The following is a 17239-nucleotide window of genomic DNA, read 5'->3' as shown; positions in this document are numbered from 1 at the left end:
TGAGTGCTAAAGTTATTTTCCTCTGGTATTCCGAAATGGATGACCAATCTACCCTTGAAACATTAGGAGACATACCACTGGAGAAGAAATTAGGGTACAATACTGAGGGCAACATAAGAACCTGTTTCTCCAAGTACTGAGCCTGCATCCATTAGAATGACAGGGTAACATTTCCACTAATTTAACTGGAGCACAATCAGACACTAGACCATAACAAAGTTCTAGCCAGTTACTACAGAAGCTGTAGGACATCAGGTGAACTGTGATTCCCACCTCTGTTGAAAGACATGTCTGTCTTCTATCAGAGACAAGTAGCAACTCCCCCAAAACTGTTGTCCCCTTGCTGGCAAACCAGGGACTGCTTTTAGCTAAAAGGTATAAAACGATCTGCATAAACATTCAGAACAGCTGCAGATCTTCTGCAACTCTGGCAGAAGTGTTGCATGTGACCACAGAATTGATGCAAAATAGAAGAGAGGAACACTGGGGAAAGAGAATGAAATAGGCAGAAAAAAACCTGGAGATAGAGAGTAAATTAGAAGCAATCTTCAAAGATGCAGAGGACCTGCCCTAGTCTGTCTTTGAAAACCATTTTTGCATTTGGCCAGAGTTTGGTTGCAAGGAGTCAGAAACAAGTGAGAAGAAAAAGAGGAGGTAAATGCGGAGATAAAAAAAATACCAAGATTAACACAGGATAGCAAGACAAATACACGGGAGGAGTTCGTGCTGAAAGGAGATTTAAAAGAAAAAAATAGGAGTGTTGGGGACAAATATATCAAAAGATACAAGGGCAGAAGAAACTGAATTGAATAAATCTGTTAAAGGTAAGGAGTTAAGAAGAAAACGTCAACCTGACATATGGTAGTTTTATTATAAAAATATGACCATCTTAAACCCATTAATATATTTTATATGCATTTTCCAGGGTGTTTTTCTGTAAATGCCATTGACTAGATGAAATAGATTTAAATCTAGTAAAACCATCTAATCGTGTAATGTAAAGATTAATGGCAATTAAATTATACTACAAAATCAATTGTTTTGTAGCTTCTGTCTACAGACCAAAGAAAAAGAAGTAGTATCAGTAACAATTATTCAGGCTCATAATATTGGTTTTTAATTTGTTTTTTTCCATTATGGTAAATACAGTTAATGGATAGAACCATGAAAATAGAGGAGGGTATTTGGAAAGGCCTACCACAAGTTCTAGAACCACTTTGCTGCCAACAGCCACAAACCATGAGACAGCAGAAAACTGTCAGTTACCTCACTGTACTGCAGTCTGTAGAACTTGTTTCTCTCTTCATCAATTTTTAAAACACACACACAAAGCAGACAAACTTTTTAAATTATTCTGCTAAAAAAAAGAGATTAGCCAGTGAAAGTATGGTGCAACAAAGGATTGTGACCACCCAGTAAGCTCTAGCATTTAAACAGGTCAACATCAGTTTGAAAAGATGTGCTAGTTGTGGTGATGGCTCTCTCTTTCTCTGACCTTACAAATGCAAATATAAATTGGGGAGCAACTTGCTAAGCTGCAGTGTTACAGAAAAGGACTTGTGAGTTATAGTGGATCACAAACTGCAGATGAGTCAACAGAGTTGTTGTTGCAAAATAAGCCAATAGTATAATGAAATATACTAACGTGAGTGTTATACACAAGTCATGAGAACTAACTCTTCTGCACTGGAGAGGTCTCACCTTGAATAACATGTGTAGTTTGAGGCAGTGAACTTCAAGAAAGAAACAGACATATTGAAGAGAGTCTAGTAAAGAGCAACAAACCTGATTAAAAGTCTTGGAAACATGCCCTTTTTATAAGGAAAGATTGGAGGAAATGGGTATATTTGGTCTGGAGAAGAGAAGACTGATGGGGAATTTGAGAACCACCTTTGAACATATGAAGGGCTGTAACAAACAAGATAGATACTAGGGCTGTGCGAAGGTTTGGTTGCTGATTCGATTTGGTGGAGATTCGGCCCAATTCAGCGGCTGAATCTCCAAATCCGAATTGAATCAGGAGGCCCTTTAATCTTGCCGAATCGAATCAGAACCCTCAAATTGATTCAGAGAGATTTGATGATTCGGACATACATACAGCTTTAAATGTTTTTTCTACATACTTCAAGGTACCAGGTGGCTTGTGAATGCTGAGATGCTGGGGTGGATGGAGCGTCCCACAGGAGCATGGGGGGAGGGGAGGGGTCCCCAGCGCACCTGGCAGCGGACCCGAAAGTGGATCAGAAGTACTTCTAGTCCACTTCTGGGTCAGCCGGGGAGCACGTGGGGGATTCCTCACCTCCCCCAGCTCAGCAACTGGTACCTCCTGGGTCTGGGAGGGAGGCACCTGGGGTCCCCCTGTAGCCAATCACCGAGCCAGGAAGTTGTCTCATCATCTATTCCTTCTTTAAGATAATATCCAAAGTAAATCAGTATCTTTATCACAACGCAGTAAAAGCCATGCTTTAGCCTACAGGTCATTAAGCTGTGTTCCTGAAGTAATGAGCTTATAAACACAGCATTGTTTTTAGTCAATGGAACTTAAACACTGCATTGACTCTGGACTACCATGTTACAAATTTGTTTTCTTTTAGGGATAGTGGTCATCTTCCTATGAGCTATTCAATACAAGAATAGAATTAAGAAGCCCCTTTAACTGCACTACAGCAGAACTGACTGTGTGGGTAGTAATGCTATTGTCAAGAAACGTGACAGTTGCAGCATTGATACTTCTATGCTCAGTACAATGAGTAAGAGCAGGAAAAAAGTAAGGCACTGACAGAGCCTAAAAACTGTGGGAGTAGTCATGGGATAGTGGAGAAAGGTTGCATCTACATGAGACAATTACTGCAGAGCTGCATAATTATTTTCACAGTAAATGTCTCTGTGTTCTACACATGCACCCCGATTATTATACTAATAAACTCCAGAGCAGGCTAGTACTTGTAAATACAAGGACTGGAGTTTTGTTCAGCTGTAGCAGCACACATGTAGATGCTGCCCAACTGGCTGGGGTATGAGGGTGCATCAGGGAGGAGCTGCTTGCACTGGAGCACCCTCATGCCCAGGCTAGCCCCTCTGCACCATATTGAGCTTGGATGGAGCAGCCCTGGGCTGCTTCCAGCCAGGGTTGCTCCAACTGGGCACAATGTGCTGTGTACAAATACACTCCAGAGCAATATAGTGCAGAGTTTTTTGCTCCTTGGAACACATTCAAACAGGGCGCCTGGGAGCAAAAATCTCTGGAGCAATAAGCTCCAGAGTTTATTTGATTCACTAATTGCACATGTATATACACCCCAAAAGACCTTTATTACTTTGTATTTGAAGGAAGGGCTGAGGTTGTATTAAAAGAAGCTGTTCTGACATTATTATCTCCAGAAGTATATGGCATCCTGGCATGGAGAGGCAAAGAGCACAGGAAGAAGACAAAGAAGTACTGAAACAGCAGTTTGCTTATAGATGTAGATTTTATTTCAGAATTCTGAAAAGGGGCGGACTGAGGATAAGCAAGAGAGACAACAAGTGATGGAACCTGATGGAACAGAAGAATACAACAGAAGCATAGGGCAAAATGCTATCTGTGGATACCTGTGTGGAAGCGCCACAAAATTTGATCCCAAATTAGTTCCCAACTACTTGTAAAATCACTGGCAACATTCCTCTGACATTTCCCAGTTTTACCACCTGCTCTAGCACCCACAAAAGTTAATGGGAGTCATCCAAGGCCAGAATTGAGGCCCAAGACTCAGTTTCAAACTCACCTTTGAAAATAAAAAATGCACACTTCAGGAATAAATTAAATAATATTTTTTTCTCAGTAATTAATTTCTTATTCAGTTATATTAAAAAATGTTAATAATGAAATAGTCTTGCATATGTAAATTACACACCTGGGCTAGGGGCAGAGATTACCCATAAACCGGTATAAGTGATTGGACACTGGTTCAAATCTGTAACACAACAGAAGGTCAGTGCACATAAACTGCTTTCAAAATGATCTAAACCAATTTAAGGTAACCCTGGATGGATGTAGTATCAGACTTAATTGATTTAGGTTAAATCAGCTTATTGAACTTCTATCTCAGATCCCCTCCACATTCAAGCTGTCTGCTCTAGCAGAGCAGGGAGACAGGCTCTAGTACACCCCCCGCCACACCCCCCTAACATCTAGCCTGAGCCACTGCAGGTATGTGGCTGCATTTCCAGAATTAAAAGTGAATCAGTAGCTTACGGGTTCAGTCTATGAAGCTTAAACTAACCCAAGAAGACTGATTTGATTCAGTCTCAGGTTTTTGAATGTCTGTACTTAGGCCTACAGACTGAAGAAGGTTTATGGGTGCACCATTTTCCTCATCTAATACCTCTCATTAATTGCTAATGTCTATAAATATTAGAAATACATATGATGCGTTATCAAACTGATTCTTGCATAATATTTCTATAACAATGTGTCTATAATAATGAAAGTCAACCTAAAATCAGGAACCTGAAATATTTCAATTCTTATTTCAAGAAACATTATACTAAAAATGTTGAAGCATATCTGTCGAGGTTTATTCAGCATGAGATATTTAGATCTTGATTTTCAGGTGTGTTTAGCACCCACAACTCTAACTGATGTCACTGAAGACTTTATCTCAAATCAGGGTCACAGAGAAAAAAAAGGCCACATTACAGTATTTTGGAGCAAATGTTTTGGTTACAATAAACTAACACTGATAACCTTCATAAATAACCATCTTTCAGTTTAATTCTTGCACAATATTTTTGTAATCATTTGCCTAAACTCAGGGAGAAATTTTACTGATAAACTCCAGTTAGAATCTCAGGATCCGTCATTTTTAAGTACGAGAAGATGCAATAATATTTAGTAAATTTCCTTAAGATTCATACAAGAACTGCTTGAACCAGTGATTGTTAACAAGGGTGCTGCAACATCCTGGGATGCCTTTAGATCTTTTCTAGGATGCCATGCAATGTTAATGCTGTTAGACGCATAAACATGATTCACATCTTGGTAACAGAACAATTGGTCTATTATTTTTCCGTAGTCAAAAGACAAACGAAAACTGGGGCTAGAGACAGAAATTACACGAAGTGGTATAAGAGATCAGAAACCAGTCTAAACCTGTAACAGGACAGAAGTTCAGTGCACACAGATGGGTTTCAAAATGGCCAGACTCCATTTAAGATACACCTGGATGGATGTAGTATCAGACTTAACTGATTTAGCTTAAATCAGCCTATCAAACGTCTGTCCCAGATCCCCTCCTGACTCAAGTTCTCACAGTTGCCAAGCACTGCAGGATGTTTTGTGCATCACAGAGTGGGCAGGCTAGCCTCCACTATGCTGTCTGCTCCAGCAGAGCAGGCTGGCCCCACCCCTGGGCAGCAAAGCCCCTGTTCCCCAACCTGTGTCCTGCCTGCACCTGTCAGCTTGGAGGGGAGGGGGAGACAATGGGGTTCGGGAAGAAGAGGGAACAGAGCTTCTACCCACAGGTCCGGCACCAGAACCTTGGTCTGTCCAGATGCGGGGAGCCCTGTGCTGATAGTTATTCCCCTCCCATCCCTTCTACATGGTCGGGCCACTGCTCAGCACCCCCTCAGCAGGTGAGAGTTGTTGAGCACTCCCACAGCCTGGTACCAGCCCCCACAGCCTGGCTGTGGGGCCACTGTGACTGCCCATGTGGGGGGGAGGCCCATGCCTCAGTGGATTTCCTCTGCCTCAGCCCAGGGTCCTCCAACCTGGTGCGCCCTGCCCTGAGAGCAAACCCCCCCACCCCCTTCCCCTCCTGCATACAGTCAGACTGCTGCTCAGGCCCACTGTTTCTGCACCAACTACCTATCAGATGACACTAAAGGATCACTAAAGTATAATGAACCCAGAGTGAATACGGATTATGCAACACTTACAACAAATTGAACTCTTATTCACTGTTCAGTTGGGAAAGGCAGCCAGATGACTGCACTGGCCCAGACCAGAAGGTGGGGAGTGCTACTGCATGCCTCCCAACCTGCCGGCTATTGCTGAACCCATCTGAGCCTATATGAGTGTGGTCCACCATTCAACTTAGCTAAAAACTAACTTTATTAATATGTTAAGTGTTATCTTGGTAATTTCTAGAGAGAGAGAGAGAGAGAGAAAAGGATTTAGTCCAATGGTCTCACCCAATCCCAGATGTTACTCCACTCACAGAAAAGATGGCCAATTGATTATAGCAAGTGAAGGGTGATATGCTGTGGGAAGTCTTTTTGGCTGGCACAGTCAAAATAAATGTTGTTTTCTGGATAGACAATGACATACCCTTAATTTCCTTGCTGCCTCCTTTTATGCTTTTTCTTCAACTTTGCTCCTCTGATTACTTCATTTTCAGGTACTGCTGATTGTTTTCCCCTGTGATCATCATACTGTTCATGTGTTTATCCTGTCAGCATATTCCTTTGCTCCAACAAACCTATCACATGCACACATCTTAATTTGGTCTGTCCACAACACCAGAAATTCTAAGAGCTCTGCAGTTGGGCACTGTCCAATTGGTCTCCTCTTATCACCTTTCATTAACATATCCAATCACTTCATTCCTCTGATTTAGTTGGTTAGTGCCAAGTTCAGTTAATCTGAGCTAGCAACAAGGCTCACATTCTACACATTCTATGTTGATAATGCTAGAACATAAGCTGACTTCTCACACTGATAAAAAAACCATAATGTGAAAGTGCGCTTAAGGCTACAGCTGACAGTGCAGATACAAAATGCAGAAGAAAAGTTCAGATAATACTGTAATTCACTACTCAGGTAGGTGCAACTAAAGCTAAATGTGACAAGCTACCCTAACACCACCCCTGCAGGTGGATGTTGGGGGAGCAATCCCTCAAAGCCAGTGCCTATCCCAGCAGCCAAGCATCTGTTCACAAAGTGAAAGCCACATGCCTCAGCAATTTCTCCTGTCCTGGCCCAGTGTCCCCTGAGCCCTAGTTTGCACAACCACTCAGGGGAAGGGGTAGAGGGGAGAATCCCTCTCTGCTCTCACAACAGGGCAGACCAGGGCTCAGGGAACCCCAGGTCAGGGCAAAAGAAACCCCCTGAGGCATGAGGCTGGCCCCACATGGGCAGACACCCGGCTTGTGTGGGGGGGCCAGCATCAACCTGGGGGACTGCTTCCCCCTCCCACCTGCAGAGGCAGGGCTGAACCATGGCCTGACCATGCAGGTAAGTGGGTGAGGGATCCCTCTCTGCTCCCACTGCAGGGCAGACCAGGGCTTGGGGGAGCCTGGACTGGGTGGGAAAAACCCCCTGAAGCCTGGGGTTCCCCCCACATGAACAAATGCCTGGCTGTGGGAGCCTGCTTCTGGATTGGGGGGCTCCTTTTCCCCTCCTGTGGGGAGAGGGCAGCAGGGTGTTGCAGGGCATGTTCTGGGCAGCCAGTCAGGGGTGGCCCACACTCAGATAGGCTCAGATTCACTTGGCAATGGCTGGCAGGCTGGGAGGCATGCTCTAGTGCTCCCCACCTTCTGGCCTGGGCCAGTGCAGTCATCTGGCTCTTTCCCAACTGAAAAGTGAACATGAGTTCAGTTTGTTATAAGTCCAATCTTAGCATCTTAGAGAAACCTGAAAAGATTGAATCAATGCCACCTTGGGTCTTTTGACCGTCTGTTCTTTGCCTACAACCTAATACTTTAGGAATGGTACCTCGAGTATAATTAGGGGTGCTTTGAGTCTAAAAAGGTTGAGAACTACTGGCCTGAACTATCTGAAAAACTATGTTACTGCCCATCATTTGACCTAATTTAAGTAAACTCAAAATCATAAAAGTTCTCATGTTGTATGCAGTTCTGTAAATAAAGCACTAAGCACACCAAAATATGCTTAATAAATAGAATTTTGGTACTCCTTTATCAGCTGTTCTTGGAATAAAATCAACTGCTCTTCTCCTTTATCAAATCCACTTCTCAGAATAAAAGACAAAGGAAAACAGAACAGCACCCAGAGGTTCACTAATTCCTTGAAACACTAAACAACTTGCATTTGGTACTTTGTGTTTTCATGTAATTTGTATATTGACACCTTCCATTTGGCAGTTTTTCTTTTTTTTAATTAATTATTCTGGACAAAGAAATTTAAATTCATCCATATTTCGAGTCCTATTAATTAGTGTTTCTGTCCTTCCTTACCAGATACATGCTGATATTGTTTTGCTCTTCATATCACTCACTCTACTCCAATGTGATGTTACACATTTCTAATACTACTAGAAAACATTTCTGCATCTTGTCAATTTTGAGTTGGAGGTCACTGCAGCTAATAATGTTTGTTTTGGCCCATTCAAAGAGATTTCTCACTGAGCTATAAACTAGAGCTAATACTATATTAGAATTCCTCTTGCAACTCCACTAACACTAATTATATTTGGGCTATATATAAATCAGGATTATTTTTGTACAGATCATGGGAATGGGTTATTTCTTCTTTATTTAGATCAACATAAATAAAGCTGGATTAACAATGGCATGCCCCCTTATAGTACTCTCATCTCAAAGCAAGCAGACATTTCAACATGGAAATTCTGCCTCCAAAATCTACTTTCTTTACATACATATAGATTCAGGCTCCCAACTTTCATCTCCACTTTTATGATGACTCTTTATAGGTTCAACAATTTAATGAGGTTTGTCTTGAAGATACAGGAGCTAGGCAACAAGGACTTTGCAATAAATCACCTGCATAATGTTAGAAATGCCACCACTTCCTCTGGAAGTCTTGCTTCTGTATGAAATGGAAGACTTGGCAGCACACATTTACGTTGATATGTATTCACATTTGTTTACACATACAGTATAAACTCAAAACAGAGTAGCTGAACAACAGAGGATACAAAAACACTGAACTCATGAATTCTTGTGGCTAATTACATCCTTTCAGAGAACAGGCAAAAAATCTCACAAATATTGGTTGTGGTTGTAATACTGATTTGTGAAATTTGGGATTCAGACTGCTCCAAAATTTAGGAAACTAATTTAGGAGACTAATTCTCCACTTCAAAATGCATTTCTCTCTCCCCTATCAGTTTATTTCCTAATTCTCTTTCAGTACAAACTTACTGCCATTCTCTATTCTATTAGTGTCACACTACTATTTTCTGTCCCCTTCTCTTTTATCCAATATGATCATTGTAGCAGTTCAGCAGATTGCATAACTGCTGTGCTATAGCAGTCTGCAGTTTCCATATCTTGCTTTCTTCGTATTTTCCTTGAGTCAAAGATGATCCAGAATTTATTGCATCCCTCTGTCTCCATGGAAATCTCAGAAAACACAAGATTTTTAAATAGCAGTGAGCTCAACACAGTCTGACATACCTGCTGAGACTCATGCATGTAGTAAAAAGGTTATTTGAAAAAAGAAGACTCTTTGATTTCACATAGGGATGTTTTTTTCTTTGATTTTCAGAATGTTGCTATCATAGCCAAGATTTCAGACAACACTAAATGTCTACATGCAGACAAAAAATCTGTTTCAAGGTTTGTATAGCTTTTGAACCCTATTTTTCTGAATTAGTTTTTTCAGTACAAGAATAATCACCCTTGAGCATATTCAAAGTTATGAGAACAAGAGATAGATTTTTTGCATAGACATTAGGGATGGAAGGGACCTCGGAAGATCATCAAGTCTAGCCCCAAATACTCTGGGTTTTGGACAAGAAGGAAGCATATTGTGAATCTGTGGCAAACAATTCAGACTCAGAAAATCCCATTTAGAAGAAACATCTATATTTGTCATTGAATTCAAATCACTCATGGAGGTGTTCTTACATCTGCTTCTGACTAAGGCTCCTTATGTTACTGAAGAAAAAATATGACCCATTTGCCCATTATTGCTTATCATTTAGTATCCAGACAAGGGACACTTGAGAATGATATAAAAGAGAATGAGGACACGTGTTTTAATCAATATAATTCATAGTTCTTCCTTCTGTTTCTCAACTCCCTTTGTTTTGTACCTGTTTTTTTCTCTATTGTCCTTCCCCTCTGTCTCCTTTAATTTTTGGCTTATTTTATGTTATCAGAGTCATATTCCATGTGCTGATGTTGGTGAGAAGCATGACTTCTTATCTCACCCTGCCCCGGCCCCTACTTCTCCCAGCCCTCCAGGGAGCCACGTGACTGGAGCTGTGCGAACAAGCTGTGCAAACAGGCGCGCTTGTTTGCCCAGCATGTGAGTTAGCACAGAGTTCACACAGGAAGGCGAGCAGGAGGGTCCGAGGCCTTGCCTGTGAGCCCCCTAGGGTAGACAGTCTCAGCTGCAGCTGACTTACCAGTGGCATGATGTGGATGGGCACATGCCGCAACCCAAGGGTCCCCTCAGGGTCTGCAGCCCCCACAACTGGCTCCTTAGAGGCCTCCACCCAGATGGAGCCCATGGTTCTGGGCTCCATGCAGACGAAGCCTCTGGCTCTCAGCTGCGGGGGCTGCCTGTCACTTTTTCAGGTTCTGGGGTCCGGGAGCATGGCCACCTCCCCTTGTGAGGTTTGCTCTATTTTGGGGTCTCTAGCGCACCAGCTGGAGGAGCTCCAGGCTGCAGTCCAGAGACTACACGCCATCAGGGACTGTGAGAAGGAGATCAACTCCTACTGCCAGGACCTTCTCTCCTGGGAAGCAGAGGGGAGACCACAGTCTCCCTCCAGGATAAAGGAGGACTCAGAGACCTCCTATTCTGTCCAGCCCAGGCCTTGGACCAAGGTGGCCAAGGGTCCCAAGGCCCACCACACCAAGGTCCCTGTCCCACTGGAGCTCTGCAATGGGTATAAACCTCTGCAACCCCAGCAGAGCCTGCTGAGTTCCCAGCTCCTGCGGGAACAACCTACTGTAGCTACAACCCCCACTCTCCCCAAGACAATACGCAAAGTGTCTGTCGTGGGAGACTATCCTGAGGGGGACTGAGGGGACAATCTGCTGCCCTGACCCCTTAACCCGGGGAGTCTGTTGCTTCCCAGAAACTCAAATCCGAGACATTGCGGAGAAGATCCCTGAACTCCTCCAGCCCACTGACCACTACCCAATGCTCCTTATCCACGTGGGCACCAATGACACGGCTCAGAGTGCTCCCAGCCAGGTCATGAAGTGCTACAGGGATTTGGGAGCTGGGCTTAAGGGTCTGGGGGTGGAGGTGGTGTTTTCTTTGATCCTCCCAGTCTCAGATTACAGGCCAAGGAGGGAGAGGAGGATCCAGGTAGTGAACCAAAGACTGCAGCACTGGTGTCATCGGGAAGACTTTGGCTTCCATGACCAGTCTGCTCTTTGGTGAAAGAGGCAGTGAGCTGCTGGGAAGGGACAACCTCCACCTCTCTCCTGGGGAGGAGGCTCTTCTCAGCCACTGAATCATTTAGCATGTTGAATCATTTAGCATTAAACTTATTGGATTCACTGCTCTTCAGAATCCTACAATATGCTTCTTCCAATACCTATACTTTGCCCAAAACCTAGTTAAATCTTTAAATGCCATTTTATAACTGCCCTAAGCTAAAATCCCTACGTGTCACAAGGTTGTTTCACTGTCAGATACAGGTTTGTCAGTAACTCAAAGTAATGTTAAAGTATTACACTGAGTCTCATCATAAACTTTTGGTTGTATCTTCTCCATAAATTTATTTAGCAAAAAGCCATGTAAAATATTGTGAGGTGCTTTGGAAATACCAGATATAGACTAGAAATACATTTAATAATGAAAGACTAATATGTTTGTAACACATAAGGCTATCGATCATAAAGATTTTTTACTTCTATTTTTAGCAGAGATGAGCCCAAATTAAAATCCCTTTATTAAAGAGCCTTGGGGAAGTTCAAATCCCAGTTTTGTAGTCCAAATCTATCTCATATTTTTAAAGCAAATTTCTAATCCCAGATCAATAAAACAAGCTCTCCACTCCATTACAAAGTTGTAGCATGGAAAAATGCATCCTGAGCAGTCTTCTTTCACCCCTCCCCCTCTTCCAAGTATCTTCTGACTTGCAAATGGCAGAACAACAGCAAGTGGCTGTCTGGGCAAGCTGTTCTGGCAATCATAGGTAATCTATAGTGGCAGTGGAATTTGCTGGTGCCTGGGAGAGAGAGGGAGAATTCACCCCACTTTTTGCCACTGACACCTTTCTCCAAAGGGCAAAAAAGTGCTGATTTTGGCGTAAAAATGGAGTCAATTCCCTCCCCGGGAGCAGTGAACTACACTGCTACATAACAAAACTATGATTTCCAGAATATCTTGCGCTCTGTGACACATATTGTTTACAATGGGGGCAAGTAGAGCAAGACAGGCAGCAACAGGCAGGCAGTAGCAAGCACCCTAGTAGCTCCAGAGTGAAGTTCCTCCTCCCCCCATTCTTCTGGCTTCCTTCCCACAGGAGCTCGCCCACCCCATATGATGCTACTGCTCCATTGGTTTGCCCTGCATGTCTACATTGTGTTCACATTCATACCACAGTGTAGTGCCATACATGTAGGCAAAACAGAATGCTAATATAGCTAATATTGAATAGTGTATTAATCAATATTATTACTATTAAAATGCTTTGAAAAATGTGCTAAGTGTCATAAAAACACACCATATGGCTCCCATAATCAAGAACTTATACAGATAAAGAGACAAAGGATTAGAAAAAGGAATAAGTAAAGGAGTGGTACAGAAACATCAGCAACAGCAAGGACAATGTGTGGGTAAAGTGAATGCTTCCCAGGGAAACTCGGTTCCTCACTTTCTGACCACCTAAATTAAGACCTACGGTACTTCATATGCAGAAATGCTAAGCAATGACTATCACAGTGCCAGTAGAAACTGTGGATGTTCAACATAAAAATGGAAAGAGATCTTTAACAACAAACAAAAAGAAAAATACTTATAAGTAAAATTTATCTCTTTCAAAAGTGTTTTTGCCACACAATGATCCAAATCTGAGACTTTGCTCAGCTACTGAATTCTAGGTTAACGTGCCTCAGAGACTCTGACAGAGGGAATGTCAAGACTGTGCAACCCTCTCTATTTCTAATTCTAACCTCTCTACCAACAACTTTCTAATCAGGGGAGAGGTGATCAGTTCAGTTCAGGATCTCCTTCAGTGAAAGGAGGGTTAGCTTGATGGACATTACCTCTCAACTTCAAGAGGGTGTGTCAAACTTATCATGGGCACAACTCCAAGTTTGATATTGTGTGTCTATTAAGTAAGACTAAAACTGAGGGGATGTATAGCAACCATGAACTGATATCACTCTCTTAAATACTTCTGATCTCAGTGGGTAGAAGGAATAATAATTTTAGAGGTAGAGTCTACATTTTTCGCATTGCCCTATTTAACTTTGTACTATATATATTTATATTACACTTAGAGTTCAGATAACAGCATTTTAAAAATCTAGATAACTATAGCTTTTTAGATTTAAAGAATCTAGAAAACTTCACCTTCTTGCTCTCAAATATCTGTGTGTAAAAGAAAGAGAGAGAGAGACAGCGGAAAGAGCCTTTAAGAGAGAATTGAATTGCAGTTGAGAACAAAGAACCTGTTTTATTATCAATATTATACTATAGGGGATAGACGATTCCACTTTCTAGAAATAATTAGAAATGATGAGTCTTTCTTTGTCCCATTGTGACCAATGCTCCTTAGCAATGAGTTGAGCTGCCAGTTTCAGTACTATGCAGCTCAGAGATCGTGAATATAATTAAGGAACACTCAGAGACGCTCAGTGCTGAACCTGTCAACTGAGATTGGAGCAAAGGGCAGCAGGCAAAATAAGGGAAGCAAAAAGAGCTTAGATCAATTATATTAAATGTATTTCTAAACCAGGCCACGAAAAAAGAATCAATACCTGTTGAGTTGAAAGAAAATTTTAATTATATACATGTAAAAAAAGGTGAATTTACAAACATTGACTGATGGCATTAAGATGAAAAGGGTCTGAATAACTGGTTTCTTTAATAAAGGGAACTAAAGTTCAAGAAATTGGAAACACTCAAGAAGATTCTATGCTGACACCATCACTCAAAGGCACTGCAATCTCCCATTCAAAATACAAAAAGCACTACATGAAGTTATAATCCAACAGTTTGCTTGACTACCACCTTCCTTCCACCAGCAAAACACTTTCCATAGCCTTATTTTTACACATTGGCAAAAATCACAATAATTATGCCATAAAAATAATATCACACAGTAGTAATGTAATCAGGGGTGGCAGAGGGGGACCACAGTGGCACCAGCTCTTAGGAAGATTTAGGAAGAGCACCAAAATCATCCTCCACCCCCATGGAATCTGCACCTCAGCAGCAAGAACAGCCCCACAGCACATTTTTTTCAATAGCAGCTGGTGCACAGGCACTGCACTGATGTTGCTTTAAGAGCAAGAGTTTGGGTGAGCAGAACGTGTAGTAGCAACAGCAGCAGCATCTGCACACCAAGGACTGTTTTGGGTAAGACCCTTGCAACCCATCCCCTTCCTCCCCGCTCCATGTTTGTCCAAGGTGCAAACCCTACCTGTTATGCCACTGTCACACAGTATTGAGGATTACTTCTTTTACACGGCATGGGGGTGAGGAATTGTAAAGGGATGATAAGCTAAGCAAAGGGACTATGAGTACACTGTTAGCATCACCTTTTAATATCTGTAGTGTCATTGTCATTTCTTGACTAAAATACCTTTTTCAGAGAAATAAAGGACATAAAAACCCCCCTCTCTTTTCCCCCTCTGAACATGATGAAAGGCTCCTCAGCTGGTTACTAATGAAAGTAGAATCATAAAACCCTACAATACATAGTTTGTAAATGCAAGCAACTGATGTAATATATATAGCATAAAGTTAAATTCTACAAACTCTTATCAATAAACAAAGAAAACAGTTCCTTACCTGTCTAAAGTCGTGTCACTCGCAACCTGGTGCTTTACTTCTGAACCATTTTTGATTGATTCTTGTCTCATGAGCCCTTGAGATCTGTTTCTGTCCAAAGCTGCTGTAGATGTGTCACCTGAGGGTCCTTGGTACTGAAGCTTTGCTTTTTTCTCTTGAGGTGCTTCCTCGTTTCGCAGCCCTCTAATACCTTCTTGGTCAGGCTGCTGTGGTGTGTTTGATCCACTGTTATAGAACCAGGCTCCTGATTTTGTGAGGATTTCTTGTTGTTTTCGGCACAAGTTACATACCCACATTACCTGTACAAAGATTTAAATGAAAAATGCATTAGTTTTGTCAAAGAAAGCAATGTTAATACATTTTAGCCAAGCATATGCCATTTGACCACTGTTACATGTGGAGGTAGAAAGAGAAATAAAACATTATGATTTGAAATAAAGATTACAAACAAACTACTTATAAACAAAAAAATATGCCTGGACATGTATAGGAAGAAAAGTTTCCTGTAGATGAAAATAATTTTGCTTCCTCTCTAATCTCTTCATTCAGAGTACTCTAAAAAATGGACATAAATGTATTTGCATGGTGTGTAAGAAGAGGAGTAAGGTTTATTATTAAGAGTACACAGAAATGGAATGGATGCAAGAAAATGGAAATAAAAATGAAAATTTCAGAGAATGGATTAAAGTCTGGTTTGGAACTTTTGAAAAGAGTTTCAGGTAGTGTGAATAAATATATATTGACTGCAATATTGCTAGGATCAGTATCTAATTAATTATAGGAGTTTATGGGCTTGATTTTAAAACCACTGTAAATCAATCTCATTTGTAAATAAAGAAATAAAAATTCAATATTTGTGGAAACTAGTGACTAATCCTATTGGTGTTACATTAATAGCAGAATATTCAAATATTTATTGACAGTTCCCACGTGTTATATATCTTGTGTGTAGTTATTAGCTATTATTATTTATAAAATGTAGTTGCCTAGAGGATCTGGGCATTGTAATTAATTACATTAGTCACATGACAAAGCTGGTGAATTCCAATACCCCATTTATGTCACATTCATATGAAGAGTTCCAGTATTTGACAAAACAATGTAACTGTTTTGATTTGTTTTAAAACATGTTCATCTACTATATAGCCACTCTTTTCCTTCCTTCCTCTTTTCATCTGTCTTTAGTTTCTCTAATCAAGCTCTTTTCTCCTTTTGTATATTTCTTTCTACTATTTTATGGACAATGTGATGCTACTTTTATATATCATATAAAAATATGATATATTTCCAGAATATCTATACTGAGCCTTGATTACAGTTAATCATCCCCATGAACCATAACTCAATTAATCATTCATTTTGAACTATAAAATATTCCATCCACGGCCTACTAAAGGCTCATGAACATTCTTTTTAACATAACTAGATGACAATATGACTGTAAGTAACATAAAGGTATAACACTCAGCAACTTAGCTAGACAGTGATCCAATACAGTGAAAGACATCATCCTGCAAATTTAGCTCTCATCTCCATAAGACATAGGGCTTAATCTACTAGAAGAGATCCAGTATGAGAAGACATTTACAGAGAAACTACAAAATGTATTTTACTTTTACTCTCCAATGAATTATCCAATGGACAATTTAGGTAAGACTTCCTAATCAAGATTAACAAAAAATGTTTCTACACAAGGCTCATTTTAAGGCTGCTTAGAGTAGAGAGCACCTGCTAAAGCTGGACCGTTTAATTTCGACTCTCATCAACCACCAGACTGCTATTAAAAGGGGGTTTACTTTTCAGCTCACCATAGCAATTTACCTCTTCAGTTATTTCACTTTCAATCTTTAAATACTAGTAGTAAATCTTTAAATAGTAATTTGAAATATTTGAGAAGTTCTCAGCTCTATTCAATCATAGTTTAATGACATGACAAATTATGTAAGTGTTGTCCAAGCTTAACAAAGAGAAAGACCCCAATCAAAGTCATTATTCAGGCACAACAGTTTTGAATGAGTAAGTGTTAAAGTGAAGATTTTGCCATGATGGTCCAGAAAATGTAAATGTTATTGGACCAACTGCATGGCTGTGATAGACACAGATAAGCTTTCAGGTATCACACTACTGTTCCTCAGATCTGTGGGAAAGGAACAGACATGGTAGAGCTTGTCTTTAGGTACCTAAAAAACTAAAACCAAGGACCATATTTACCCAAATCCAAGATTACTTTGAATTTAAGATAAACCCCAAATAATTAGATTCTATACATGGAAAATTATAAATATGTTATAATTTTCCACGTATAGAATCTAATTCATGGAAGACTATCTTAAATTTGTCCACCCCACTGCT

The 17239-nt window shown here is 40.9% G+C and overlaps 1 protein-coding gene across 1 annotated transcript in view; it reads right to left on the bottom strand.

Moving 5' to 3' along the window:
- The window catches only part of RIMS2 (regulating synaptic membrane exocytosis 2), an 867608-nt gene that overhangs the window by 622712 nt on the left and 227657 nt on the right, over positions 1 to 17239 (bottom strand). Inside the window, exon 4 of the mRNA XM_019551690.1 lies at positions 14888 to 15186. Coding sequence (XP_019407235.1) covers positions 14888 to 15186 — 299 coding nt within the window. The remainder of the gene's footprint in view (positions 1 to 14887; positions 15187 to 17239) is intronic.

This window comes from Crocodylus porosus, unplaced genomic scaffold (genome assembly GCF_001723895.1).
Source record: "Crocodylus porosus isolate Cpor-Errol unplaced genomic scaffold, CroPor_comp1, whole genome shotgun sequence".
NCBI lineage: Eukaryota > Metazoa > Chordata > Crocodylia > Crocodylidae > Crocodylus > Crocodylus porosus.
The sequence above is the reverse complement of the archived record's forward strand: the minus strand, read 5'-3'. Positions and strand labels throughout refer to the sequence as shown.